This window comes from Carya illinoinensis, chromosome 8 (genome assembly GCF_018687715.1).
Source record: "Carya illinoinensis cultivar Pawnee chromosome 8, C.illinoinensisPawnee_v1, whole genome shotgun sequence".
In the NCBI taxonomy this organism is placed as follows: Eukaryota; Viridiplantae; Streptophyta; class Magnoliopsida; order Fagales; family Juglandaceae; genus Carya; species Carya illinoinensis.
In genome coordinates this window covers 24,405,844-24,433,411 of record NC_056759.1, presented here as the reverse complement: position 1 = coordinate 24,433,411, position 27,568 = coordinate 24,405,844, and the positions used below count along the sequence as shown (strand labels likewise).

Sequence of the window (27,568 nt, the reverse complement as noted above, 5' to 3'; positions counted from 1 at the left end):
CCATTCTCCCGAATGGTAGATTTTGTTACAGGATCTGAATGAGAATCGTGAACTGACCAATTAGATACAGTTGACTGAGCGACGGTGCAGCAACAATGTTAATATAGTAGTTAACTTAAATTACTACTTGTTTTTGGATCATAACCATTTTGGACTAGTGTTGTGATCTTAGTTGTTCAATGGGTTTTTATGTATGAAGTTTATTTTACGCATTTGTGATATTTTCAGTTTGGTGCATAGTATTGCTAAAGAAAAAATTTATCTGTTGTGAATATTATATAATGTTAGATGCATGTTAGGAATATTGTATCTTATATGTCATGAACATGGACATATAATCTTGTGTTACATATCTCGATACTTTAAATATCCGTCCAATCCCAAACAAAATTTGAGGGCGTCACATACTTCATATATTTTAACCTAAAAAGTTAAACACATCTCAAGGAGACCTATAAAATATTATTATTTATAATTTAACTCAATTCATCTCAATATCTAAATATAATCGTAAACTTGCTAGAATACCTTTTTAAAAGAAAGGCAAAATGCAAAATCAACTTCGCGAATGTCGACAAAAGAAAATTGAGAAAAGATGGTAGGTTAAAAACTAAAAAGTTATGTAGAAAAAAGGGAGTAAATAACAGAGTTCATCACGTACTCCTGCCCAACAAAAGTGCTAGAATGCACGATGGAGGAGGGCACAAAATGCATGGAATCCATGTCAGTTTCGTGAAAAGTCAATTTTAACCTTGTATAAAACAATCCCTTTGCACACTAATTTTATTTGAAATTTAGACTGAATTGAGATCAGTTTAATTTTAAACTGAATTTAACATCTAAATACTTAATTATTACTTTATTCTAGTTCTTCGAAATACGGTTTCTATTTTCTTTTGGGATTGTGAAGACGCGATAATTTTTAAGGGTGGTTGGATGTGATTCAGAATCCAGGAGCTCGAGTTTCTTCTGGCTTTTCAATTTGGTTTATGTGAGTATTAAAGTTGTATTACATTGAACTTCTTTTTTGAGTTTATTTGATGCTTATCAACGGAGGAATGTTGAGGGAGCGATGCTCATCGTAACGAGGAGATTGGCTGCCCTGGGAGAAGAAGAGAAAAAAAGTTTTAGAAAGGAGGTCGAGAGAGAGAGAGAGCGGGTATCCTGTGGAAGAGAGGAGGGAGAAATTGGAGTTTATTTTGTTGAGTGCTTAGAGTGCCGTACCACTAGGCAATATTTATTTTTTAATTCTATTATTCATAAAATTTAATAGTTTTAAAATATACAAAAAAAACCAATCACTTATTTAATACTAAAAAAAAATAAAATAAAAAAAAAACAAAAACAGTTAAAATAAAGAGAGAAAATATAGAGATACAGCAACATTATTCTTAATTTGTTTTAATCCAAATCAGCATTTATCGTGCGGTGTATTTCACTTAAAACGCTTCTGTGTAGCATGCTTGCTGGTCCAAACGGCCCCACACCCTCTCAACTACATAAAGTATCCTATCTACTAAACACGAGAGCTTCTTTCTCCTCCAAACGCACCCTTCGAAACCCTAAAACCTCTAATTCCTATTCTTCCAAAACCCCAATTCCTTCTTTCAATTTCCCATGTAAGTTTTAAAGAAAATATTGTGCGTAATTTATTACAATAGGGCTTCTGTTAGTTTTGTGATTTCTTATGCACTTTGTTGTCTTCTCTCTATGGTTTTTTCGTTGGGTAATTGGGTGTTTCTTAGTTTGAAGTTTTCATGGGTTCATTTTCTTTTCATTATAACTGTTTATACTCCGCAAAGGCTAGTTTTAAGGAGTGAATTTCTGGATTGGAGGGCTTGCGAACTTTGGGGTTCTGGGGTTCTCTCTTTTTGTTATTATTTTCGGTGAGAATAGCTTATTTGTTTTTCTTTTCGTATCTGTTTTCTTGTTCTGCTAAAATTGCAGGAGGATTGATTTTTTAACGGGTATTTTACCCTATATTATTATTCTTTGAGGGAGATCAGCCTCAGACAGTAAGTACTTTATTATAGAATTATATGGAACTTTTGCGATATGCTTGTGGTGGAACTATCATTTTGAATATCAAGAATTTAGCATATTTGGTGATGTGGCTAGTGGCCTTCAAAGGTTTTTGTGTGCACTAGATATGGACGTCATGTCTTGAGACTTATGGCCTCTTTTAAACAAGGGCTCACTTTAAAGACCATCCCTTGTTTTCAAAGATTTGGAAAATTCAAAATTTTAATGAATGAGTGATAAATCATGCTAGACTTACGTTCATGTGTGTATATATATACATATTCATGCCCAACTTTAATTCGCTTTTAATGGTAAATACTTTCAAAGTTATAATAGGATTAAGATCACATAAGATATTGTTAAACCCTGGGTGTGCCAAATATGACGGAGAATTTTGATACTCTGACTTGATTCTTTCTAATTTAAAATGCTTAATTTTTTTCTTGATAAATTGGCTGTGGTATGGTACAATCATAATATTCTATGCTCTTTTCTCTTGATGATATAAGTGATAAACTGTCTTATTTTACTGTACCCAGCACCACGCTAATGGCTGAAGTTGAGGTTGATCAAGGTTTTGGTGAACCAGAAGACGATCAAATTCCTGATCAAGTATCTGATCAAGTATTTGATCAAGTAGTCACTCAGGTTCCAGAAAACTCGGAGCCTGAACAAAAGAAAGAGCTTGACGAGGATTCTGTAGTTGGAAGTAATGAAAAAAAGTGGCCTGGGTGGCCTGGAGAGAGTGTTTTCCGGATGTTGGTTCCCGCACAAAAGGTTGGTAGTATAATTGGTCGTAGAGGAGAGTTCATAAAAAAAATAGTTGAGGAGACAAGAGCTCGCATCAAAATTCTTGATGGTCCTCCAGGGACGGCAGAAAGAGCTGTGAGTTTGTTTCTAATTTCATTTATTTCAGTCTATTTCCTAATGGGATATTCATGAATAGACTGGTATGCAAGTGCTGGTTAATGTATGTTGCTTGGTGGTTTTATCTCCTATGTATATACTCGTTTTGGGTAGATCAATTTGTTCCCTAACATGCCAAATATTAATATATATGTTCTTTTCATTTTTGGTAAATGTAAGTTTCTACATGGAACTTCATCATTTTTTGTAACTTTAAGTTTTTATATGGAACATCTTTAACTATTTCTTTGTATTGAAAAATAGTAATGTAACGTCCCAATGGAAGACCCAAATCACATGGCCTATACTTTAAAAGAACTAGTCAATGATACAATTGGAGCCCGTATTGGAACCTTATAAAGAGCAAGAACTTCTCCCTCCCAATTAATGTGGGATCCCATACACCACCTACCTTTATCTTTATCATATGTGATATCACAATCTACCATCCTTAAATTCCCGACGTCCTCGTCTGCCTGTCTGTTGTAGGTGGCACGGCTCAAGTCCCACATTTCTGGTTGGGATAGGCTCTGATACTATTTGTAATGCCTCAATGGAAGACTCAAACCACATGATCTATACTCCAAAAGGATTAGTCAATGATACAATTGGAGCCCCCATTAGAACCTTATAAAGAGCAAGAACTTCTCATTTCCAAGCAATTTGGGATCTCATACACCTCTTACCTTTATTCTTATCATATGGGATATCACAAGTAATGTATAAGGTTAGGTATGTATGGTAGTGCTGTGTGCAAATTGTCTCAATTGCTCCTTAGAAGTTAAGTTTGGTTGCTTATTAATTTTTATTATTGTTGAAGAGTTTTTGTTCTTGATGTTGTGGTTTGACCTCAATGTGTGTGAAACCAATTATGTCAGCCATATAGTAGTAATATGACATGTAGGATTTGCTAGAGTTAAAATAGATGAGAGTTAGGGCTTTCTATTCTTTTCCTAGAGTTTTTTTGTCAGATTTGTTAAGAGTTTTCCTATCATTTCTAATCCTGTTCCAATCCATATTAGGTATATAAGTACTTCACTAGGACATTTGGGAAAAAGTAATGCTATTATGAGTTGGTGTAGGATTTTATGTTTAAGTAAATAATGGCATTATACACCTAGTCTTGATTTTATAACGGGAATTAGGATGGACTTATGATATTCTAGGAACTCAATTATTCTCCATATACACCAGTTGAGTACTATGAAAACTTAGGGGAAAATCCTTTACAATTAATATAATATATTAATTGTATAGATGCAGTCACTTCTTGACTGCTATTTCGAAGAGTAGGTAGTTATCCAAACTCATCTAAACTATGAAAAAAACCTAAGAGACATAAGAAAGGATGGGACTGGGTTGTGCATTGTAATGGAACCGATCTTTAAAATGATTTAACTAACAGAAGATACGAAGGAAGGATCAAGGCACAAAATCCATAAAATATGAATATAATTCCATCTATTGTAATAACAAAAATGAATCTTTGCAGGTTTCATTTGCAAATTTTTAAGGCAACGACTCAATCATCAATAAGATCTCAAACTTGAAGAACCAAAGACCCAGATTGTAGGGATCAGCATTGTGTATTACAAAGTGCTGAAAAGTTGTTCTGGAAAAACATATGCATCTTTTACCAACAAATGTACCAAGAAGCTCTGCATTCTATCTGGTAACTTCAAAACCTGGATGATTGATGTCTTACGGCAGGTTGTAAACATCATAAAAGAAACTCGTTTCATTCAATCAATAAAGTTTCTTATTTATCAAAAAATAAATAAATAAAAGAAACTCGTAATCCACAATAACATGATACAGAGATTGCCAGAAATTCTATATTGCTAATAAATATGCTTGTAATGAATTAGGACCAATAGAAACTATATCAAATATAACTTGTGTTCATCTTACCAATCAAAAACACTGTTAACTTACTCATGTAAAATTATAAATTTATTTCTTTATAGTGTTGTAGTTTGTTACAAAACACTATTATGAACCGTAAGTTATTGTATAAAGCATCACAATCCACTACTATGCTCTTGAAAGAAAAAAAAAGAAAGAACATACTAGTACTTGTGCATAATGCTGCAACCAAATTGTTACTTCATAATACAACGATTCTGATTTCTTAGCTTATAAGTCAGTATGGTCTAAGGCTTTACTATTGTTGAGCTGCAGTATTCTTTGGCATGGTGGAATTTCTACTTACCTTATGCCACTAACAGGAAATTCGCTAAAAGTAATCTAGGTTGTAGGTTGATGTAAATTAATAGTTTTTCTCATTGTGTTTGCCATTTGTTTTTAAAATTCTTGGAGGTCACAAATTTGCTATAAATATCATATCAAATCTGGTTTAGTTTCCACATCATGCTTTATATTGGTTATATATGATAGAAACCCCTATTTCCTATCAAAAAAATATTTGAAATACACCCCCATGTATCTTACTCGTTTGCATCGAAATGTTCTTCCTTGTTAGTTCTTTTCCTTCTACTCTCTCTCCCCCCTTAAAACAAATTTACAAAAAATCTATGTTTTAGTCAAACTAGTTTTTCTTGGACCAATGTAAATTTGGGTGCTTGTTAATGAAATGACAACGATCACAGCATGATGAGGTTTGGCAGCTATGTTGGCCACTCATGGCTGTGGGGAGTTAACTGCCTTCTTGTTTAAATTATGTTTCTTGCAAGACATGAGAATTGCAACTGGCTTGTAATGGCCTTTTCTTTGATCTTATTGTGTGTGTAACCTGTGCTACCATATAAACCTTTATTTACCTAACTCATTTTTATTTTTTTATGGTAACCTAACTCATTTTTATATCAAAGAACTATCTTTTACAAATAGATATTCAACTGTTTGAAAGTTTTCTTCCAGTTTTGAATGTTGCTTCAATTTAAATATCTGACTCTCTTGAGTGTTGGTTTTGAATTTTTTTGGGATAAGTTGTAAAAAAATTATATTAATAAAAAAAAAAAGTAGTCATAGCTTAAGTACCTATGACTTATACAAGAGAAACACCTAACTAGGATATACAAAATGATACAAGAATTGTGGACAGTCCATTAAAATCTGTCTCAACTGCCCAAAAGAACAGTGTTGAAAATGAAATCTTTAAGCTTGTCCATTGTCCTCTTGCAATCTTCTGAGCTTCTATCATTCGCCCCTCTTTTTTAAATCACTGTTCTCATGGGTGGGAGCCATTGTTCCTGATGGGCTAAATGTCCATGATTTTCTCCTCTTGATTGTAAACTCTAACTAGGTACTTCTCATGTATACTTCATCTGTACTTGGGCTTTGCCTATTTCTATGAATAAAACTTCTTGGTTACCTATAAAAAAAAAACATTTGCCCCTCTAAATGCATCACAATAGGTATATGGAAACCATCTTCCATATTGCAGCAACTTATAGATTGTTATGCTAGCTTGCTGATGTAATAGCAAGTGATCTATAGCTTCCCTATTCTTTTTGATTCTTTTTGCACATACAACACCAGTCCACTACAATGGTCAAACATTTCTTTAGGTTGTCTATAGTAATAATATTCCCTAAGGAAGTAGTCCAAACAAAAAGGCCTCTTTCTGAAGTACCTTAGCCTTCTAGATAGTCCTCCTAGAAAATGTCCGTCTCCAACTATCATGCTTGAGGAGTACAGTAGGTTGAAAAACTACGTCTCAATCTTGTGCTACTCTGGAAAAACAGGCATTCATTGTGCAGAATCACTAGAGAGTCCCAAAAGATCAGCTATTGAAGCTTCCTTCGCTCGTACAAGCTCATATACTACTGAAATGGTTAGTTCAAGGACCCCATCTCCACACGGATGGATCACGGCAAACTTTAATTCGTTAACCATCACCCACCTTATGTCGTGTGTCAAGAAAATCCCATAAGCCTCCTCTTATATGCTTCCATAACCTCCTTGGAGCCCGATTGACACCTTTTTACTAGCTCCCAACCCACCCTTGGAGATTGGATTGCATAACTTCACCCAATATCTCAGATGAAATTCAAACTTATCACCAATCCTACTACATAAAAAATCATGTTGTAGCTACTCTATATGGTTAGCCACCTTATTGGGAAGTGGAAATAAGGAAAAGAAATATGTGGCCAGTTGGAAAGGATGCTTTTAATACTTCCACCTTTGGACAAGTAAAGCCTCTTCCAACTATCCAATCTACGCTCGATCTTTTCAATCAAACCATCTCAAATAGCCATTGTATTGAAAAAACTAGTCTTTTGTTTTGTATCGTTTAAAAGTTTATAAAACCCCAAGGGGTTGGTCCAAGTGGTGAAGGCCTTGGTTTTGGGGTATCACTCCCTTCAAGGTCCAAGATTCACATCTTATGGATGCAAACAATCCTTTGGGGCCACACTTCTTGGTGAAAAGTCCATGATTTAACTAGTTCCGTGTAGGGAAACTTCCGAGGGTGCCGTGCATGGGACCAGGGTTTACTCTGCAGGGGTGGGTCCAAAGGGCCCTACCTTGGAGAAGTTCCCCAACATAAAAAAAAAAGGATTGTAATTCCCGTTTAAATTTTTTAAAAGAATCCTCAACTATCCAAAAAATTATAGCAATATTACTATTTTCTAGAAAATCTTAAAACATATATAGAATTTGGTTTTTATTAGAATTCTCCATATAGCTCCAAGTCTTATGTATTAAATTTCAAAAGTTATATATTAAAAAAACTCAATGTCTATTCTTTCTATTCTTCTTTGGGTCTCATTCAAAGTTTTTCTTATTTGTTTTCTTATATCTTTTTTATGCATGACATTTCTTTTAAAGTTTCTTCTAAAATTTTCCTTCTAGTTAACAATAAATGTAATCAGTTTTTTTCTAAATAAGGTAAAGTATTATCTATCTTTAATTACTATATCTCAAATTGATAGATATATTAATCATATTTTTTATACTTCAAATTGTTTATATGATTATTTTGTGTTATATATACATTATGAAGATATATAAAAATATTTATAATATTTTAGACATTTAGTGATAAATCTTTAATATCTTCAGCCTCCCTGAGATAAATTTTTGGATCTGCCACTGTCCACATTAGTTATTTCTAACCGATGAATTAGCTAGATTCACTCTCAAATTAGAGAACTTCAAAGCATAAAGGAAGTGCTCTGGTAGCTTGAATGTGACATTGGTTTGCCCTAGAAAAACTGAAGGTATCATTTGCAAATAAGAGATGTGAAATATCAAGTGTGCCATAGTTGCTATTCCCCATTGATAAATAAGAAATAAAGCCGCTATCCACAAAACCTATTTTGCTGAGAACTTCCATGAAAATGACAAAAAAGTAATGTTGATAGTGGATTCTATTACAAACCATGAGAGTTTTTGAAGAAACTAATTGGAGAGCCACTCACTAAGATAGAAAAGAAATTTGTAGAGAGACAACATGCTAACCAAAAACTCTCTCTCCTTAAAACCAATTCTCACAAGCAAGTTAAACAACAAATTCCATTTGATGTGATCATAAGCCTTCTCCTTGTCCATTTGATGTTTCTTTTTTTCCTTTAAGAATCTTTATTCATAAAGGAAAAAGGCATAGCCCATGTACACATGATGCATACAAGAGAAATACTGAACTAGGATTTACAACTAAAATAAGAAAATAATGGGCACTAAGCCATTTAAAATTTATTGCAACCGCACACAAGGTCAAGTTTTAAAACAGAACGCTTTCAATTAATCTATTGTGTGCTCGTGATCTTCAAAGCTTCTATCATATCCCTCCAAATACACAAACACCTACATATAGGTGCCATCTTCCAAATTATTGCCACTTGTGGTTTGCCATGAAGGCCTTTCCAACTTGCAAGAAAATCCACTAGTCTTCTAGGCATGACCCATGATATTTCAACTCTTGCGAAAAAGTCATCCCACTAAGTCTTGGCCACCTTATAGTGTAGAAGGAGATAATCCACCAGTTGACCATTCATCTTGCACATGCAACGCCAATTCAAGCCATGATCTATCGATTCCTTAGGTTGTCAACTTATTGCTCTATGAAAAGGCATTTGTGCCTTGGCTAGTCCGAACCTGATAAAAAGATCGGACAGACAGTGAATGTACCTTTCTTGGAGGGGCTCCATGCGATCTTGTCAATAGTTCCAATTGTGACTCTTGTGGAGTACAATAGAGTAAAAAAAATCAGTGAAGACATCCAACTCCCAGTCTTGTGCTACTCTGATAAAGTTAACATTCCATTGAGGAGAGGCTCTAGGGAATTTGTAAGAGCTAAACTATTGAATCTTCCTTCACCCGTGCAATATCAAATAATGCTGGAAATGTGTCTTTGAGGCTTCGGTTACCACACCATATGTCATGCCAAAATTTGATTTGAGAGCCATCACTCAACTCAATGTGACTGTTTTTGGAGTAGGCTTCCCATCCTCTTCCCATGTGCTTCCACAAACCCACCCCATGTGGTCCACTTACCTCATTCGAGCACTAGCCTCCCCATGCTTCACTGAACTTTGATGTTTCTTTCCTCATAGTCTTTCCTGTTCTTATGTTATTGAGATAAGCTTTTTTTCCCAGAAATATCAAAGGATAGTTTGTTTTGGTAATTTTGTTTTGTACGTAGATCTTAGTGCTTATGCTTAATGCATGTTGCCGGTGTTGTTATTTGTTGTTTTGAATAGGTGATGGTATCTGCCAAGGAGGAGCCTGACTCTTCTCTTCCTCCAGCTATGGATGGCCTTCTTAGAGTTCATAAACGCATTGTTGATGGTTTGGAGGGTGATTCGTCTCATGCTCCTCCTGGCGCCGGGGGCAAAGTTTCAACAAGGCTTCTAGTGGCAGCCTCTCAAGCTGGAAGCTTGATTGGAAAACAGGGAGGGACAGTTAAATCTATTCAAGAAGCCTCTAATTGTATTGTTAGAGTTCTTGGAGCAGGTTATTTATTTATGAGATTTATTTTTCTACAATTTTTGTTCATTTCGAGTTATTCTGTAAATATCAAATTGGCACTCATCTCGAGTAACCTCACATATCTATTTATTTGCCATTGCTGCAAGCCGACATCAAAATGGTTGATCACATGAGCATATATTTATTTGCTTCTGAGAAAATTGTTGGTGGGTTATGTTTGTACTGAACCTCAGAGATTGGTGGCATTTTTTGTGGTGCACTGAAGCAGAAAGTCGTAAATTTGCAATATAAATTTTGCTTTCCTGTTTAATACAACTGTATAACAGACAATTACCTATCAAAAATAAAAAATAAAGTAACAGAATCTTTTTTTTTTTATTAATATGTGCAATGGTGCAACCTAGGGTGTGTAAACCTTGTGCAGTCCCTTTGAAAAAAAGTAGATTTACCATAAAAAAGTTTATTTTTTCAGTTGGGTCCGACTCTTTTCAAAGGGTTTGCATGCCCTAGGCCTGCACAAATAATTTTCCTTAGAATTATGGTCGTTCTTGCGCCATCTAACTTTTGGAGCACTGATTTTACTCTTCTTTCTTCTTTTGCTGACAGATTGTGGGGAAGGTTCTTGTTATTTTGTGGACACCATACCTATTTCTTGCATTAATGCTTCTGTTGAAATTGAATTTTATCCAAATGGAAGACTCAAATGTTTGTTTATTAGAAGTGATGTATGGCTCAATAAACTTGTTTCAATATTACCAAGAGAAATCTGCAAAGAGGGAAGGAAGAAACTAAGAGCAGCTTTGCAAACTGTCTCGTCTGCTGTTGTTGCTACATTAAGGCTTTGCTGCTATCATATCGCCTCACTGTAAATAGCATTGATAGGGTCATTTATCCTTCCATTTCTATCATGGTTGTTATGATCGGTCAACTGCTGCTATGGATCTCCTACCACTTCTGATGACCTCTAATTGCCACCTCTGCTAATCATCTTAGCATCTCCTTCTGAGGGCTATTACCAACTACCCGTTGAAATTCAAATCTTTCAATTAAATTGACTCAATATTTTTCTTCTTTATTTATTTTTATTTTTTAAAATCACCTCATTGTTGTAAAAAGCAGTCACAACCAGTCACTAATTGTGGTAGTTCTTATCTTCTTTTGGTCTTGCATTTTTGTTTTGCTCGCCTCAGTAGATCATTTTACGTGGATGAGTTCATTTTTAAATTTATATTTCTTTGTTTCTTCTAAGAATATGTTGGTACATATCTATCTCTCATAGTCCATTTGTTAAATGATTTATGCAGAAGACCTACCAGTTTTTGCTCTTCAAGATGATAGGGTAGTTGAAGTTGTAGGGGATCCAGCTGGTGTGCACAAAGCGGTGGAGCTAATTGCATCTCATCTCAGGAAGTTTTTAGTTGATCGTAGCATAATTCCAATATTTGAAATGCATGTAAGAAGACGATTCTCATCACTGAAGCAATAAATTGAAGCCAGTTACATTTGCCAAGAAATGAAAATGTTGATGTATGCTTTTTTGACAGATGCAAATGGGGAATCCTCAGATGGAGCATATGCCGCCACACCAGTCATGGGGTCCACCTCAAGGTGTTCCTCCAAGTGGTGGTGGAGGTCCTGGCTATGGACCTAATACTCAGTACATGCCACCTCCACGGCAACATGATAATTATTATCTGCCTTCTGACATGCATCCTCCCATGGAAAAGCAGCCTCATCATGGGATATCGGCCTATGGAAGAGAAGCTCCAATGGGTCTACCTGCATCGTCAAGTGCCCAAGCTTCATCATTGGTTACCCAGGTTGCTGTGTGTTTCCTATCCTCTTTTATTTTCTTTTGGACCTTTGGTTATTGATCTACTGAAAGATGCCTCCTGACACTGTTTTGATATTCTATAGTTAGAGGAACTAAACCATCCAAGGTTACAGTGATGTGGCATGCTAACCAGATGGTTGCAATAATAATAATAATAATAATAATAATAAAATCAAAGTTCTGTGTTGTGTTTTAAACGTCTCTGTGCTAAATTTGTTGTCACCAATCAAAGTGCACTTTGTATGTGGACAGGTCGTTTGGGATTGATGCTCTTCCTGTATTTGCAGGTCACACAGCAAATGCAGATCCCACTGTTATATGCTGATGCTGTTATTGGGGCAGCTGGTGCAAATATAAGCTATATTCGTAGAGCTAGTGGGGCAACCGTCACCATACAAGAAACTAGGGGTGTTCCTGGAGAAATGACCGTTGAAATCAGTGGAACTACTCCCCAAGTTCTAGCAGCTCAGCAGCTGATACAGGCAATATTCTTTTCTCTGCTTTGACTTATTATCGTGCCTATTATCACAGTTTATTGTAGATGTGTGGAAATGTTAAAGTTGCTCTTATTATTTGGGGTTAAAACAGTAATTGTCCCAAATTAGGGGCAGGCTCTAGTCTTCTTGGGCTCAGCTCAATGAAGAGGTTCATAGTCAAAGGAGGTTAGCATGCCTTTTTGGTATGGGGGTATGGAAAACATCAAGAGAGGATGGGGGATGGGTCTAAAGATCAGATTATGGCATGATATATGGTGTGGGACCAGCCTGTGAAGATAGGAAGAAGAGGATCATGAAGATCATGGTTCTCCTCTCTTTACGTGTGGTTCTAATACCACAATAACCGGAGAATTAAATCAAGGAAGAAGATGGTTGTTATAATGGCAATTCCATTTGCATGTATCCTCTGTGTGTGTGTGATGTAACGTTTTAGTCTTTCAAGCATGGGTATGCTGGAGTGCATGCATATTTTTTGTTTTTCTTTTGAAGGGGTGGGTGACTACTTTGATTGATATTAACAGTTGAGGGTTTATATTGCCAAAGTGGTATTTGAAGTTGCAAATGGATGGTTTTGGTAGTTCCATGTGCAAAATGAGAAAATGATGGTAATTTCGTGCATGTTACATATCACAATGCTGGGTAATGAGTTGGAGCTGAACTTAGGCAGCTCATTTCATGAACTTGGGTGTAATTTAGCTCAGGTTTGTGTCATTCAATAAATGAGCCGAGTTCAGCCACAATTTTGAAGCCACTTATGAGAGGCTTTTCTCTTTTACACCCTTAATAGTATTTTGCTAATTCTGGCGGAATTTTTTCCACATTATTGAATTGTGTTCTGTTAAATTTTTGTTTTAGAATTTCATGGCCGATGCTGGAGCACCAACACAGGCTCAAACAGGTGGGACTACAGACCCAGGTTATAATTCTTATCCACCTCATGGTTCTGTATATGCATCTCCACCTCCCAATTCTGGACATTCAGGCCATACTGGAAATTATGGCTCAGTCTATGGCACAAACTATGGGTACTAAGCCAGCTGATTGATCGTTGTTGTGGAGACTATAATGCACTCACCAATTAAATTCCATTAGGTTAGTTGTGATGTTGTATTATTCTTCATGCCAAACTTTAATGTTTTTTTTTTTTTTTGTATGGGTTAATACCAAAACTTTAGCGTGGAACTAAGTTTGCATTTTCATTAGAATTTTATCATGTTTCTTAGGATTATTTGATGCTTGAGCCAATTTAACATTGATGAGACTATTGAGCCAATATTTTTGCTTCTGCTTGTTTTGATTTGCTGAACAAACTCAAATCTTCATCTCGTACTCGCTTCCATATAAGCTGGTGACGTGCTATTCCAGATCAGTGCTCAATGTTTTTAGTACTTCACGAGTGGTGCTGTATGCACTACTGTGTCCACGTGGATCTAATTATATAACATCCTGCACTTTTTAATGAGTTCTTTTTCTCTTCACATCCTGGGTATGACGGACTTCATGGTGCAGGAGAACTATAAATTTCTATCTTTTTATGAATACTAAAAGTCCTCGTAAAGGCGGAGGAAAGACCCAAAACCGAGCAAGTTCAAACCAGTAATTGTTCATGTAAATGGACACACTGGAAAGCATAATGGCACATTCTGCTTCCACGATCGTTCAGATTGGTAACACGAGCTGTATATTGAAAACTTGGCTTCATGCCTGGAAATTATTGTGCTATATACTTCTCGCAAGCTACGGTGGAGCGGCTGCTCTTGTTCCAGCAGTCTGGTTTATATGGCTAGTAACTTGGACTTGGGCAAGTGAAGCTCTTGAATTCGTGTGGATCTAAAAGTATATGATAAGTTTATGAATAATCCAGTCTCTTGAGGCTTCATCCGTTTTCTCAGTTACCTTGCTTTGTAATTAGTCTCTGTTGGCAAGGTGAAAATCGGAATCTGCCATAATATCATCTGCAGGACTGCAAATGAACAAAACAGCTCATGAACAGCTCGAAGTTGGCCAAGATTATAATCCAGTCTCTCGAGTCTTCAACCATTCTCAGCCTTGTAAGGAGTCTCTTGGCAAATGAACATAGAAGCTCATAAAAAGTTCAAATTCGGTTTGTTCGTAATCGAATTTGGATAATTTAGTAAATGAGATGTTCGGAAATACTAATATTGGTTCGAAAAATAAATAAGCAAAATTCGTATAAAAGTGGCTCAATTCAGTTTAGGCTTGTGAATATAACTCATGTAACGCTCGTCTTGGTTTGTTTGAGCTCGTCTTGAAGCTCGTCATTTGTTATATATGTATATTATATTTATTACATGCTAGCTGTATTTTATATACTTCATTATATATTATAACTTATTTATAGTTTACCTTATTTATTGTATTTATTATGTTTCCAAAATGTGTATAGGATACTTTGTATAATTCTTTTTATAGAAGATATTTGTTGTAATTAGTTATAATATTTAGTTGTCTATTTTATTACAAGTTGTTTTATATATCAAGCTATCTTTGTAATATTAGTTATTTAGAAATTTAGTAAATTATGTATTATGTAATTCAGCATTAATGTTTTATATAAATTTTCTAATTTTATATAGATTATAGCCTATTGATATAATTAGAAATGTTTAGAGTGCACATTTACTCTAAACATTTACCTAATTAGCTTTAATTGATTAAGTAAAATTTGTATAAATAATATATATCATAACATAAGTTGATAGTATTTCTTTTTAATTAAGAAATCATATCCTTAACCTTGTACACAATATGGTTTTAATTATATTAGATAAATGATAACACATTGTAATTTATAACTATTATAGTATAGTTTCATATTATTATATTTCTAGTGTAAATATGTACGATAACTTATATACAATAACTATTTAATCATAATATATTATACGACTACTTTTAACTTATTATGCTATATATATATATATAAATATATTAGATAATTTAATTTATTGCATTTATTTGATGCATTACGTTTTAAATTTATAACTATCAAGTGATTTTATTTTATAAAAATTTATATCATAATTTTTTTTAATAAAAAATATGTAGTTGAATAGTTAAATGGTTAGGATTTTTTTTTTTTGGTGAAATTTAAAATTTTTTATATTAATCAAAATATAAGAATAAGAAAAAAAAAAATTGAGTTCAAGCTTGAGCTACTTGAGTTCAACTCATTCGTTTATTTTTAGTTGAGTTTGAGTTGGGTACGAACAATATTAATGGCTAGCAAGAAGAGTTTGAACAAATATATTTAAGATTATTTTTGAGTTTGAGATTAGTTTAAATGAGTAAATATATTAATCGAGTTTGAGTACTCCTGATCGAATCGAATCGGCTCGATTGGATTCATTTACAAGCCTGAGATCCATTTGCCTAGAGTCCCAAATGTTACATTTTTTTAAGGCATCATGTTTTTAAACAAATAACACACTTAAGTTGCATACAAGTCTACCCTTAGGAATGATTTGGATAGAGAGATGCATCCATATCATTTCATCCCATCTTATCTCCATTCCATCTCATCTCAATATCTAAACACCATAAACACAAATATATCTTCTCTCTTCGAACTCATAGAGGAAGTAAAGAGTACTGTTACTTCGTTTGCAAGATTGGAGTAAATAGGTTTGTGGTGGATAGGGGAGAAATAGGATGGAGGAACTTTAGAGTGTTTGGACAAAACTATCTGAAGAAGAAGATTTATCTATTGACTTGGACTCGCAAATTTCGAATGAAGTGCTGAGAAAAGGTGAATGGAGTCTAGGCGGGATGATTGTGTTGATAGACCGATAGGGCAAGAAATCTTACGATCCACAATGGCAAAAGTGTGGTGTTTGAGCAAACCAACAACTTTCTATCATCTCCTTTGCAACAGAGACTGACAAGTTGAAGATCTTAAGTGGGAGACCATGATTGTTAGCAAATATTTATGCTACACTGGGGAAATGGAAGGATGTGGCCCAATTAAGAAGAGGAATGAGAAAGAAACTTGGATGTAGTTGGATCAAATATAAGAATAGACTGCATATTTTCTTATCTAATGACTAGTTTCTGGTAATTTATTTTCGTATTTTTACATGTAAAAGGGTATTTTTTTTTAAGTATGAAAAAACTGAGAGTGAAGGGTGCTATCTGGATTCACCCGCGGGGGGGGGGGGGGGGGGGGGGGGTTGTGGGGGTTGTTGTTTTGCTTCATATGTTCTTCATTTGGTTTTAGAAAATCTTCAGAGTTTGCTTACTTAGATTTTCTTCATATTTTCTGTGTTCGGCGATGGGAGGTAGGCAACGTCTTTGTCTTGGGTGCCCATGCAAAGAGACGGCGATTGGCGGTGCAATGTCTTGCCTATTGTGATTCTATGTGGTGAAGCCTAAGGAGCTTATTGTGTTTTTTCCTACATGTCGATGGCTGAATGGAGGGTTGCTCTTCCCCTATTAGAAGCCTGACCGTTCTGAAGCGTTCTCTAAAACTGGCCTTGGTTCAATAATATCAAAAATATATTTCTTTAAAATAATTTTGGACATTTAAAAATTCCGAAGACTTTAAAACACTAGACTTTATTTGAAAAATCACCAAATAAATTTAAAAACACAATTTTGAGGTTAAAAACACGACTTTGATATTTGAAAGGCGTAGACGACACTCGTGACCAATAGAAAGAAAAGACCGGTTGGTCACAGTTCTACATTCTAAAACTAAAATATTTTGTTTTGTATTCTGATTCAGTAAAAGGCTCATGTTTACATACTAGTATATGTTCTCTGTATTTTTTGTTATTGATAACTCACCCCTTATCTTTACTATTTTTTTAAATGTTTTGGGTGTTTCAGTTGAGGATTCAAAATCAAAATAGCAAGCATGGGTAAGACTATGTGAGCATAGTGGATTAAGTACAAAGAGAGTACTTTGATTATTGGAGAATTTTATTCAATAGATTTGTTTTGTTTTGTTGACTTAGTATTTTGAAAGGTTGACATTTATTTAGGGTCGAAAAACTCTACTTGCACTCGGGTTTGGGAAACCCTGCGTACCCGTCCCTCCACATGTACAATAATAAAACAGTGCTTTGAAACACCCCCACAGACGAAACATGAAACAAGCTTCCCCACAGAAAAAACACCCTCATAGACCAAACACCCCCACACAGTGAGAGAAAGCTAACTTGAGGAAGGGAACGAGACTTAGAGAAAGAGAGGGAAAGTTTTACCAAGAGAACAGCTGAGAAGGGTGGAGATACCCTATGATGGTGGCTCACAGAGGCACGAGCTTTGTATAGTGAGGGGAAATGTTAGGTTTAGTGATATTGACCAAGGTGGAGAGAAGAGGGGGAGAGGTGGCAGTTCAAAGGTCTTACCGAGAGTGAGAAGGGTAAAGAGCTAGTGGTTAGAGCAGAAGTCGTCGGGGATAGAGATTGCAGGATGGAGGATACGTGGCGGCACAGCACGACATGGAGCAGTTGAGAGGGTGGTGGAGGACTAGGCTTCCATGGTGGTTGGTAGAGTGCTCTGTTTCAGAGTAGAAAAACAAAGTATGTTTCATTCGATTGCGGTGTGACGTGGAGGCCTTAGGTGGTGGTTGGTGGTTCTTGGTGTAGGGTGGTAACGACAAGGAGGAGCTTGGGCAGTATTGGGTGGTCTTGTCCGATTCTCCTCAAACGAAGGTGGACGTGTGCATGGGGCTGCTTCTTATTTGAGGACATGGAGGAGTTGGGTCATGGGGGGTTGCAGTGGCTTCGTCATTGGGTTGGCGAATGAGGGAGGAGCATGCGGTTGTGGTTGTTGGGCAAGGAGAATGGAACAGAGTGGGGGAGTGCTCATCGTCGAGCTTGAAGATGGCACCAGTGGGGACTCATGGGTTTGGCAAAAAATCGTAAGAAGAACGAGAGAGAGGGTGAGTGGCGTCTCCTGTGAGTTTGAAAAGAGAAAAAAAAAATTGCAATGTAAAGAGAAAAACAGCTAGATCGTGGAAGAGAGGGTCATGGGTGCAGGCAAAACTAAAAATCAAAAAGAAAGTGATGGTGAGAAATCGTTGGGGGTGGGGGAGAAGTATGCATGGTGGTTGCTAGCTGAGTATGGTTTGAGAGAGTGATGGGAAGTTGAAGGGTTTCATTTTTCACTTTTGGGTTTCATTTCATTTCCTTTTCATTTTGTTTTTTACAATCGATTGTCACATCACCTGATTCCCCCAAAGGTACCCAACCGGTGTACCTGTAGCAAAACTGTTTTGGGACTTGGTGGTGTTTCAGACAAGACCAACATTAAATGATGATCAACATATCCTCCCCCATGTCAATCCACCAACTTCATTATCCCTTACTCAACCACATTCTTGAACCATTCTGATTAAAACCCTAGCATTCAAAGCTTCCGCCACTGTCTCTCTCTTGCCACCAGCCTTTCTACTCACACTTTTTCCACTGCTGCACCCTCTCACAGTATGCTCGCTACCTTGCCGTTGCCACCTCAATGATACAACAAGATTGTGCATCCTTAAATGTAGAAACAGGTTGGGACTCTTCAATCGATCTTGCTTAGGTAAGACAGTTGCAAATGCATAACCTTTTTGTAATACATTGGGACCCCCACCACCACCACCACCACCACCACAGACAAGTCCAATGAGCTCTGTCGACTCCTCTAAGGGCACTCTGGCATCAATCCTTCCTCCAGAGACTGGGATTTTCTAAGGAAACCTTTCTTTTGGTTTCGTCATTGCATATTTGGTGTAATTTACGCTTAATAAGCATCAAATCTACACCAGATCTGCATTTTATTCATGTATAACATTTTTTCTTCTTGAGATGATGACGCAAGATGATCTTGGGATATGATCTCTAATTTGGAATTAGAGGATGACGACGTCAGATGTAGAATCGTATCAGATGGAAGTTGAAAGGTGGTTGAATGTGGAATTAAAAACTTTTGTTTTTACGAAAGAGGGAGGAAACAACTTTTGCATCTTTGAACGTAGCAAAAGAATGACTAAGTTCATGTGTCTATGTGGGTTGGTGGCTTTATGGGTTGCTAAGGGGATAGAGGATTGCTTAGAACACACCTGTCATGAAGGATTCTTCAGGAAGCTAAGGATGGTCAATGGAGTTCTCATCATTCAACACCATATTAACGCAAGGGGCAGTTTTTTGCAACTCTCAGAATTCCGAAATGGAAGAAGGAAAGTTTTGTTGGTGATCCCTGAAGGTGCAAGTGGCATCGGATGAAAAGTTTTTGTGCATTCCATTCAAAGTGTGATTGGGTCCAAAGCCTTGCTCTGGAGTAGGCAAACAAAGGGGAGTTTGTTGATGGAAAGATAGTGGGAAGGCCTTTCTCAATCAAAGGGGCCTTTTGTGCACATTGGTGTTTAGGTCACTGGCATGTATACCGGCCAAGAGTAGCCCTGCAACGGAAGGAAAGGGTAAGGTACTTGTAGGAGACAAAAGCTGTTAGGGTGGGGAGAAGTGAAGGGTAAGCACACTCCCCATGTGTTACATGGTGGAATGGGTGCCTCTATCGAGTGTGTGAGGCTGGGAGAAGTGGAGGGTAAGCACACTCCTCATGTGTTGCATGGTGGAATGGGTGCCTCTGTCGAGTGTGTAAGGGTGGAAGGGGTCTTGTGGGTTGTCAAAGCTCAATTGGTAGGAGTTATGGAGAATATGAGAGATTTGATGATTAAAGTGGATAATGGGCTGGACCTGGTCATGGGTTTGGGTGGTGGGTTAAAAAAGGATCCCCGGGGGGGGGGGGGGGGGGGGGGGAGGGAGGGCTCTATCCTACCAGTTTGAAGGTTGCCGGCCCAGGGCACCTCGACGAATGCTGGCATCACTATTCACGCGAGTGTCACTTAGGTCATCGGCAGCTTGCCGTCTGACTGCTTTCAATCACCAGCTGCAAATGGGGTTGGCACATTTTTCTAGGGTTCACTTTTATTTGAAGATATGGGTCCTTCAAGGGTTTTGAGTACTTTGGAAGAAGCAGACGAGTCTCTTTTAGAAGATGAAAATGGTGTAACAGAAGGTAGTGCTTCCCCACTTGTTTTGGAAAGCGGGGATGAGCCCAGTCCTATATGTTCTATGCCTCCTGAGGGAGTAGTGGCGCGGAAAGGGTTGTGGTGTAATTGGTCTTAGTATTTACCAATTTTATTTACGGCCTGTTTGGAATTACGTTAGGAGTATTAAAAAGTATTTAAATAGTCTTAAAAGCTCTTTAATAGAAAAATTAGGTTGTTTGGGTGTTATATTAAAATACTTTTTAATCTCAAATAAGTTAAACAGTACGGTGCTTTTCTTCAAACGTGATAATGCAGAATGTAATTTAAATTTTAAAAAGACTATCAATAAATGAAAATATCTATACAACTTTCTTTAGGATAATTACAACTTTTAAACTTTCAAAAATATGGTCATAATCTTTAAGAAAAATTCAAATGATCATCTTTTCTATATCAGAAAGTACTTTTTTAATAGTGCTTTAAACACATGGTTACCAAATAGTAAATAAATTTTTAATAATAGAACTTATTACTTAAGCTATAAGTTATATGCCCTAAAACTATAATAGAACTTATTACATGGTTACTAAAAAGTTTACATTTTTAGATTAAGTGTAGAATCAAAAACTTCAAGTGTTGTTTTGTGATTTTTGGTACTTTTGTTTGATGATTTAAAGCATGGTTGATCTTAAGATGATGTTATGAATATGTTAGAAATAAGATTTGATTTTCTTGGAATTCTTGAAGATGTTTTATTAAGGTCAAAACTTGTGATTCAATAGTTTTCCTTTTTGTTAAAAAGTTTGGGTCTTTTTACAGTAAGTTCGGTGTTGATGATTAACTTTTTCTTAATGGATGATTCAAGTATGTTTTTAAACCAAGGATATGGAGATCTTTGTTTTAAAATTTAATCATGAGTTTTGAAATTGGAAGAAATTGTAACAAAAATCATGAGAAATGGCTTATGAATGTTTCGGCTATAGTGAGTTTTCCATAGTGATGGATTGTTTTAAATTTTTTGGAGTTGGTATTCGAGTCTAGGAAAAAATTTACTTGAAGAATGTGAATTTTGATAATTTTTGAAGTTGGGATATGAAATCCTTAAGTTATAGGCAAAATAGTCATTTTTCTACATGAAGAGGGAAAAATGATAATTTTACTCTAAGTTAGTATTTTTTTTTTCATTGTTTCTAATCCATAGTGATTAAATTTCTAACTTTTAGAATACCCTCTTACAGTTCCTCATGTTTTGCACTTTGTTCTCATAGAATGCGACAATCGAGGTAAGTTAGCTCTTAACTTACTATCGGTTTACTGTGTATGTGTGATAGGTAGGAGAACTACAGTTTATGTTTGTATGTTGTCCTTTATACCATGCCATGCCATGTCATTATATGTTTATATGTTACACTAATTATTTTGTCACGAAATACTTATTTGTTGTAGAATATATTCTGTCACATATTGCTATCTATTGTAAGTATGTTATGTTACATATGCCATTCGTTACATGTATGCCATGTCACGTAATATTCACTGTTACATTATGTCATGTCATGAAATATTATTTGTTACATGTTATACCATATTATGAAATGTTATCTGTTACATGTTATGTCATGTTTCTATCTCAAGTAAGTTATATCTCTCGAGTTACGTTCAATTAATGTTATGGTGTGAGGACTTCTGTCATTTAATATTCCAGTAACGTTTAATCTCGAATACAGTTGTATATTTTGAGAACAATTAAGTTTCAGTGATCAGTTAATTTGTACTACGATCAAGGTTGATATGTGCTACCTGGTATTGCGGTCAAAGCTATGTACTGTGGAGTATTAAGGTGAATGAGTATAATCTCCCATACTACAGATGGATAAATCAGTTAAGTTATATTACGGTCATGGATAATATATGCTGCTTAGTACTGCGGTTAAGGCTATGCGTTATCGAGTACTATAGTGAAGAAGTATAATCTGCTATAGTACAGAAGGAAGATATGTACTACCTGGTACTATAGTCAAGGCTATGTGCGATCGAGTATATGGTGAATGAATATAATCTATCGTTATGTTAAGTTCAAATTCATGTCAAGTTAAGTTTAAGTTCACATTCATGTTATGCTATATTCACGTTCCTGTTATGTTTCAAGTTTATGTTCATGTTACTTTATGTTCACGTTCATGTTATGTTCATGTTTTTATTATGTTCAAGTTCATATTTATATCATGTTATTCTCAGGTCCATGTAATGTTCAAATTCATGTTCATATTATGTATGTTCACATTAATATTATGTTTAAAGTCCATGTTATGTTTCAAGTTTACGTTTATGTCATGTTATGTTTCAAGTTCACGTTCATGTCATGTTATGTTCACGTTTATGTTATATTCAAGTTCACGTTCATGTTATGTTATATTCACGTTATATTTCAAGTTCACGTTTATATCATGTTATGTTCTGGTTCATGTTATGTTCAAGTTCATGTTCATGTTATGTATGTTCACGTTCATGCTATGTTTCAAGTTTAGTTTATGTTTCAAGTCCACATTCATGCTATGTTGCTAGTTTATATTATGTTTTTTAAGTTCATGTTCACGTCATGTCAAGTGAAATTCAGTTTAAATTATGTTAGTTATGCCATACTATATGTCAAGTTATGCTATGTTTACTTACGACGTTGATTATGCATTCATACTTTTATTGCCATCCATGCCTCATTAATTTTTGTGGAAATATCCTGTTAACTTGTTGAGATTTGTAATCAAATCTTACTGTGGTAGTCCCAACTACCATTCCCCCCGAATGATAGGCAATGTGTCAGGACTAGAGCATGGAGTGGACATTGGCAGACCAGAGGGCGTTGACTAGACGCAGCAGATGCGACATTGAGCTTAGGCCTCCATAGTTAGGTTTTTGGACAGTATTTTGGCATCGTTGGTCGAGTTACAAGAGTTACTCAATGAACTAGCCCAATAGTATATTTTGGTAATATAATTATGAAGCTCAGTCTCCCATGTTTTGATATTACAATCTTTTGAGACCCTTATTGTAATCATAGATGTTCACTTTGTTAAGTATGCATGGATTATATTTTAATTATTTGGGATATTATCAATTTAGTGCATAGTATTGCTCAAGAAAAAATTATTTACTGCAAATATTCCATAATGCAAATGTATGTCAGAAATATTGCATCTTATATGTCATGAACGGAGGCAGGTAACATTATGTTGCATGTCTTGACATTTCAGATGTCCGTCCAATTCCAAACGAAAATCTAGGGGCAACCATGTGTTAGGATCAGGAGGCGCACCAGGGTTCGACCAACTGGAGATGGTCGATTAGATTTCAACAACATGACGTGGAGCTCATAGCCTCGATGCTCCAATTTATCGCTAGTATTATGGCATCCTTGACTGAGTTGCGTGAGCTACTCGATGAATAGCCTAGTAGAGTTGTGTTAGTTACTACTTGTATTTAAGGAGCTTAGTCTCTAGTACTCTTATGATTACAAACATTTCAGACTCGTGCTGTAATAATGGATGTTTAGTTTTTCCATAAAAATGGATTATGTTTTAAGTATTTGGGATATTATCAGTTTGGTGCATAGTATTGCTCAAGAAAACAATTATCCACTATGAATATTACATAATGTTAGATGCATGTTAGGAACATTGCATCTTATATATCATAAACGAGGGCAAGTAACATTGTGTTGCATGTCTCAACGCTTCATATGTCCATCCAATACCAAGCAAAATTTGGAGGCGTCACCCTTTGCATGAGACTTGTGGAGGATCTTGTAATATTATGAAGAAGTTTGAGAGAACTTGGCTGATAAAATGTGGACTATTGGTGTTTACCATGTTAACATGAATTGTCTCTTTCATAATACTAGTATTCATCAAAAGAACCTTTGTAAATCTGCAGATATATGTTGATATTTTTGTGAGTTTTAGATTTCTGTAATGTTTGCTATTAAATAGTCATTCCTAAAACATTAAGAAGGTTTTTCATATATATATATATATATATATCCTCACTGCCTCCTCAATCTAGTAATAAGTTTGGAATAATGGTCATGTTATTTTTATCTTCATTCTTCACATCTTCTTCCCTGCCATTAAGATAACTTGCATTCATGGCCTTCTCACGCCGGTGAGCAAAGTTGTTGACCATCGGGCTCGAATGAATGTAATCTTCAAAAAACATATTCATGTACTCATTTCATTGAGGAATATTGGACATTCCAATACAAAAAATGCCTTTCAAATAAGTTGGCACCCACTTAATTTGTCTGCCTTGAATACAATTAGTCAACCTAACCATTTTCTTCCAAATCGAACTTCGCTAAGATTTCACACCATTAGTACTCAAACTTATATAGTGAAAGTTTCATGAATAAAATGGCAAATCTTTATGAAATGTTGAAAAATTATTATAAAATGAGCAAAATGTTCTTGGACTTTTTGTAAAAGATGCCACAAACACAATTTATAAATCGTATTCAATAATACATTTGCAATTGCCTTTGTCATTACTTTATCATCACCAATGATAATGATAGGGTGGCATCTAAATAGAATAGAGAATACCTGGGGACCGGTTGGGCTGTTAACCCTCAAATAACAGCCCTCCAGTAATTGGCTGCCATGTACGCGTCTCATGTTCTTTATGTCTAAACCGCGATTCACCCAATCTTTTTGTTACTTATCTTTGGTGCACTCTCTTTCTGTTACTTGGGGACTCTATCAGACCCAATCAAAATGGAGTTCACCGGGCCCGGGCACCGTCACCGCCGTTCACCCTCCTCCGACCACTTCCTCGGCGTTTTCTCCCTTCCGGCACCATCATCCACTGAATCGCCCGGAGAACACGAGCTCAACGAAGTAGAAGTCTTTTGGACCACTGATTTTACCGAACCTAACCACTCCGATACCCACCATGATCACCATCGTCGCTTGAATTTCGGGCAATCGATGGAATAAGAAATCCTCTCCGTGCTACCCCAAGCCGATTGATTGCGCTACCAGACTCTCCGTGAGGGACCAGTCCTGTGCCACAAGCCTTTAACATCATCCACGTCTTCGTCGTCAACGAAAGCGATTCCATCGATCCCGAGACTGCCGGAGAGGGAGTACTCGCAGTCGTTGCAGGGCAGGAACTTGCACCACCATCAGTCTATGCCGATGAAGGTGCCGGTGCTTTCGAATGCCATGGCGAAGAGGAGTAACGTACTGCTTCTCGACGTGGACGACGATGACGGAGAAGAAGCCGACATGTTACCGCCTCACGAGATCGTTGCCAGGGGCTTCGGGGTGTCGCCTAAGACGACGTTTTCGGTTTCGGAAGGTGTTGGTAGGACTCTCAAGGGAAGGGATCTGCGCCAGGTTAGAAATGCTATCTGGCGCAAAACTGGCTTTCTCGATTGATTTTCCCTCCTCTTTCTCGGTATAAGTTATAACATAACTTATATATGGTTTGGCCACTTTTTCTTTCTTGTTTGAGAATTCCTTAGGACCGGTTAGGAGGACGAGAACAAAGATGCAGAGGAAGCAGCAACATGGACGACAATAGCTTCTGCGCCTCTTCTTCGGTGTGAAAGATGGCAGGAGGGCCGGTTTGCAGGGCGGTGGTGTTTCAAAACGATATTGTTAAAAATAGAACAAGCAAACCATTGATGAACAGAGAAAAAGAAAACTTTTCGGCTACAAAAACTGATGAAGTAATTGTAGGGTTCTCAAGATTGATTCAAACTCAAACCCAGAACCTCAACTTTGCATTGAAAAAAAAAAAACTTGAATTAAAGTTGATAGAATCTGTTTAATCCGTTTCCAAAGATATTAAGTCAACTTTTTCACCTGGTCAAGCTTATGGTAAAGGACGCCATGAGAAGGTTTGAGCTTGCCTTTGTGTGACGGCGTGTTACCAGAGAACGGTGACACTGTTGTAGGTGTCGACGATGCTGTTATTGTTGGAGATGCTGAAGGTGATGGCGGTGGCATTTAGGGTGCGGGTGAGGCTGATGCGGCTATCAGTGATGGAGACGGAGGAGCTGAGGTATACCTGGACGGAGTTGTAGAGCTCGTTGGTGTTGACTCCATCAATCTCGGTGATGTCGAAGTAGTAGTAGGAGGAGAACTAGCGGAAAATCCAGTTGAAGAGCTTGACAGTGGCGAACCGGAGTTCGGGTGGGAAGACTACTCGCGTCGGCGTCAAACTGAGGCCGTGCCAAGGGATGCAGTGAGGAAGAGAGGGGTGGAAGGGCTGGGCTATATACGATCGTGATTCTCTGTGGTGGAGTCCATTTTTTTAACAGTGTATTTTCTTACGTGGAGTTAGCTAAATGGAGGGCTGCTTTTGTGGGATTCTCAGCCCGACCGGTGGGAAGCGTTTCTGAATAGAATAATACTACAAAAAAAATATAGTTTTACAATGAATGAAAAGAATATTTAAATCAAATTCTCATAAATTGATATTTAAAACAATTCAATTTGTGATGTACCGCTAGACATGGTCATGCCAAGTGCGGTGACGTGGCAACTTAAAAGGAAAGTAAAAACTCTCACGCCTATAGAAATAGCTACCTCCATTAGAACCACACCAGGGAACTTCATTTTTCCACACAAGGTGTTGAAACCATAAAAACTTTCTTAGATTCATTTCCTCTTATCATTCCCTACGTCTTCTCTCAAACCAAACACTAAAAAAATTGTGGAATATAACCACCCGTATGAGGAAAAACGAAGATGAAGAAAGAAAGAAAATAATTCCTTCTTTAACCCTACTAGTAAAGCATATGCTTTTTAGCTGTTTTTCAGACATTCGACCAAAACCAGAAACTGGACAATAATGAGCAGTTTTTTATTTACCTTTTTTTAATAAGTTGATAATGAATTTTCCCCTAGTTTCGAAATCCTTTCACTGTAAATGCACTACCTTTAAGACATCTTATTGTCCTTTTAAGAAAAATAAAAATGATATTTACAGTTTTAAAGTGTGCAAATCCCATATATTTCATTTAAAAAAATGGATAAACATGAAACTTACACGAAAAAACTAATCTTTTAATAGGAGACCTCATCCTCTTTTCATCCTCTTTCAAATAGAGTATATGGGAATTGCACACCCTAAAATTACATCGTACGTACTTGTGATTCAAGTCTTGAAACCTTAGAAGAACATTGCTCTAGAGCTAAATTAAGTTTCAAGGACCAGAAGAAGTTGAAGAAGATATGTTGGAAGTTTAATCGTACGTACTAATTATATTTTTTCTTGAAAAACGTATCAATCGTTTTTTGCTTGTCCATGATGTATATTGTATTGATCTATAATTTTTTGAGATTTTCTTTTTTTTTTTTGGAAAAGGGGGCCAGAACCTCCGAGTCTTTATTAAAAAGTTCTTAATAC

At 36.3% G+C, this 27,568-nt stretch overlaps 1 protein-coding gene across 2 annotated transcripts; it reads left to right on the top strand.

Moving 5' to 3' along the window:
* The first annotated feature begins 1,461 nt into the window (after positions 1 to 1,461).
* LOC122318541 (flowering locus K homology domain) lies at positions 1,462 to 13,429 on the top strand. Of its 2 annotated transcripts, none has more exons than XM_043135989.1 (7): positions 1,462 to 1,619; positions 2,562 to 2,907; positions 9,597 to 9,849; positions 11,130 to 11,278; positions 11,370 to 11,645; positions 11,947 to 12,141; positions 13,012 to 13,429. In XM_043135989.1, the coding sequence occupies exons 2-7, from the start codon at positions 2,572 to 2,574 to the stop codon at positions 13,186 to 13,188; spliced, it is 1,386 nt and encodes a 461-aa protein (XP_042991923.1). In that variant the 5' UTR covers positions 1,462 to 1,619; positions 2,562 to 2,571; the 3' UTR covers positions 13,189 to 13,429. The 2 variants fall into 2 exon arrangements, with proteins under 2 accessions (XP_042991923.1, XP_042991922.1); XM_043135988.1 differs by having other exon boundaries at positions 11,370 to 11,651.
* Positions 13,430 to 27,568: the final 14,139 nt, after the last annotated feature.

Coding starts and splice junctions, on each gene's coding strand:
- LOC122318541 (XM_043135988.1), top strand. CDS start 2,572: ATGGCTGAAGTTGAGGTTGATCAAGGTTTTGGTGAACCAGAAGACGAT. Junction 2,908..9,596: donor CAGGGACGGCAGAAAGAGCT/GTGAGTTTGTTT, acceptor TGTTTTGAATAG/GTGATGGTATCTGCCAAGGA. Junction 9,850..11,129: donor TGTTAGAGTTCTTGGAGCAG/GTTATTTATTTA, acceptor TGATTTATGCAG/AAGACCTACCAGTTTTTGCT.